Consider the following 2,691-nt stretch of genomic DNA (forward strand, 5'->3'; position numbering starts at 1 on the left):
CTTCTGTCTTCGTTTAGCTAACATTCGGTTGACAGAAATGTTTTTTTTTATACACAGCAAATAAATATATATGAACTGTAGTTACACAACGTTATTAAGTGAAATACAAAAAATATATATATAATAAAATTTATAATACAGTATAGGAAGACACAGTAACCATGTGAAAATAACAGCGTGATGTAGCAAGGACACAGGTAAGACGGACAGGGCTAAGTGGCAGCTTACTTGTGTAGTAGTGCCTGAGGAGTCGGTCTTGCGGATTGAACGGATTGTTGTTCATGAACCTGTAGACAAAGACGTCCGTCACATGGCGTGTGGTCTGCGTCAGGTGCCCCCACTGTGGAGTCAACCACTGCAGGAGCTGCGGGTGGTAGGCGTGGCCCTTCAGCACCACTATGCCCGTCACAGGCTCCAGGAAGCCTCCCCAGGGACCGATGCCAACCCACATATTTTCACCGGAGGCGTCCAGCAACTTGCCGAAGGGACTCCAAGCCTGTTTCCGGATGAGGAGGCCCATGTCGTTGAAGAAGGCGATGGGGGTTCCGTTCTGGTCCGTCGCCACGAAGTACCGTCCGTCCGGCTGGTCGACGGCGATCAGGTGGTTCATGTCGTCGTAGAGGAGCGTCGTGGTGGCGCCGGTGCGCGGGTTGTGCAGGTGAGTCACCAGGTGTGGCTGGTCGGGACGCCCGTAGATGAGCTGGGTGATGTTCTCGTGGTGATCCTGGTACACCGACACGCGATCGAAGTGGTCGTAGCCAATCCTGAAAGACCAGGTCTGCTCCCTGTCCCAGGCCGCCACAAGCTGCCCCTTGGTGTTGAAGTCGAAGTTCTGGTTGTCGATGCGGATCACGAAGCCGCGCTCGTCGTACTCGACCTCGCTCGTGCCCACCATGGTCACGCGGTCACACTCGTCGTACTGCAGATTCGTGCGGAAGCTCTTCTCCGAGTAGCTGATGACGTTTCCGTTCTCGTCGTAGCTGTACATCCAGATGACCTTCCCGTTGGCGCCCAGGATTTGGCCGTCAGGCATGTACGTGATGTTGAGTCCCTCGCGCCGCCCGGCCACCTCGATCAGCCGCTCAGATATGCGGTTGCGGTTGTCGTATTTCAGCTGCATGAGGAACACCATCCGATCTCCCAGGGTCATAAAGACCTCGGAGAGGCGACCGTAGTTGTCCTGCTTGCGCGTATTGACGTAGTGTTTCTTAGGATTCTGAATCATCGTTTCGAGGATATTGTTCCTGATAATGCGCAGGTCACTGATGCCCTGTAAGACTCCCGTCTGGTTGTCGAAGCGAATGTACATTTCCGTGAGAGGCGTGGAGTCTACCTCTCCCTCCACCTTGCGCAAGCGCGCTGAGCCGTCGTACTGGAAGCGCAGCTTGGCGTTGTGGAGGTTGCTCTTGGGGCCGTAGCGCAGCTTCATCTCCTTCATGAGGCCGCCATGGTAGTGGTAGTCGGTGCGGAGGTCGAAGTGGCTGTGCTTCGTCTTGGCGTTGCGCATGAGGCCCGTGTCGTAGTAGGAGTACTCGGTGAGGCCGTGGCCGTAGAGCTCGGCGGTAACCTGGCCAGCGTCGTTGTACTCGTAGAGCAGCGTGCCGCCGCGTCCGGGCAGCGTTATGGCCAGAACGCGCCCTTGCTCGTCCAGTCGCATCTGTTACGGGAAGATAAAGTCTCATCCATCTGCTTTCCACAAGCAAATACAGTAATATACTTTAACGTTATTTATGGAGTTATTACATGAGTGTACGGATTATGAATCTTGAATTATCCTTGTACTTCTGATCTAAAAAAGACGTTAACAATCTATTCTGCTGATCGATAACTGTAAATGATTAAATTGAAAAGCATCATCACTGGGAATGTAAACAATATTCTGTGTAATATACCTGTAGAGCAATGCTGTCAATAGGCAATGCTAGCCTCAACCTGTAGAAGCCGAGGGAGGTAGAGAGCTGAAGGGTATAAGCGGAGCCGCGGGGTGTTACAACCTCCCGAAGAGACCCTGCGTCATCATAAACCAAGCCGTAGGCCCTTCCACTCGGGTGAGTTACCTTCTCGGGCTGCGTGAAGAAATGACCATGCTTTGAGGAGAAATTTTGCATTCGCTTTAGCGTCAACAGAATTGTACCTTTATGGTTAATGTATTCCAATAATTTGTATGGCTCACGTTTGCATTCGGGATGGGAAGATAGACATGAAGATCATGTATCTCATACATCAGGTAAATTATTCGGAAATTACATTCTGTGCAATTACACAAAAGGAAAATCAAATTAAGCTCTATCTAACCTAAAGTAAGTCATTTCTACGCTTCAACAACACTCCTACAAACGCACCTTGGTGAAGTGGCTGCGATACTCGTACTTGACATCCTTGCCGTCGGCGTATACGACCGCCACCAGCCTGAGGAAGTCGTCGTAATAATAGTCTTCGGAGAGGTTCCCCCTGACCCAGCTGGTGATATGGCCCCAGTGGTCGTAGGTGACGTTACTGGCCACCAGAGGGGCCACGGGCACCCAGCGGATGGGTCGGCCGAGGTGGTCATAGGTGATGTTAACGAGCATGTGACCCGAGACGGAGAGAAGCGCTTCCGTGGAAGACACAGGGTCGTAGCTCAGGGTCAGGAGGTCGGCTCCGTTCACCCTGAGAGTGCCAGAGACCTGCAACATGGCCAAAAGGTAAGAC

General features: G+C 52.0%; 1 protein-coding gene across 1 annotated transcript in view; it reads right to left on the reverse strand.

Moving 5' to 3' along the window:
- Nucleotides 1–2,691, reverse strand: part of LOC119592507 (teneurin-m-like) — a 7,940-nt gene that overhangs the window by 1,373 nt on the left and 3,876 nt on the right. Inside the window, exons 6-8 of the mRNA XM_037941356.1 lie at nt 2,343–2,666; nt 1,893–2,066; nt 229–1,657 (exon numbers count right to left, since the gene is read on the reverse strand). Coding sequence (XP_037797284.1) covers nt 229–1,657; nt 1,893–2,066; nt 2,343–2,666 — 1,927 coding nt within the window. The remainder of the gene's footprint in view (nt 1–228; nt 1,658–1,892; nt 2,067–2,342; nt 2,667–2,691) is intronic.

Source organism: Penaeus monodon, chromosome 30 (assembly GCF_015228065.2).
Source record: "Penaeus monodon isolate SGIC_2016 chromosome 30, NSTDA_Pmon_1, whole genome shotgun sequence".
Classification (NCBI taxonomy): Eukaryota; Metazoa; Arthropoda; class Malacostraca; order Decapoda; family Penaeidae; genus Penaeus; species Penaeus monodon.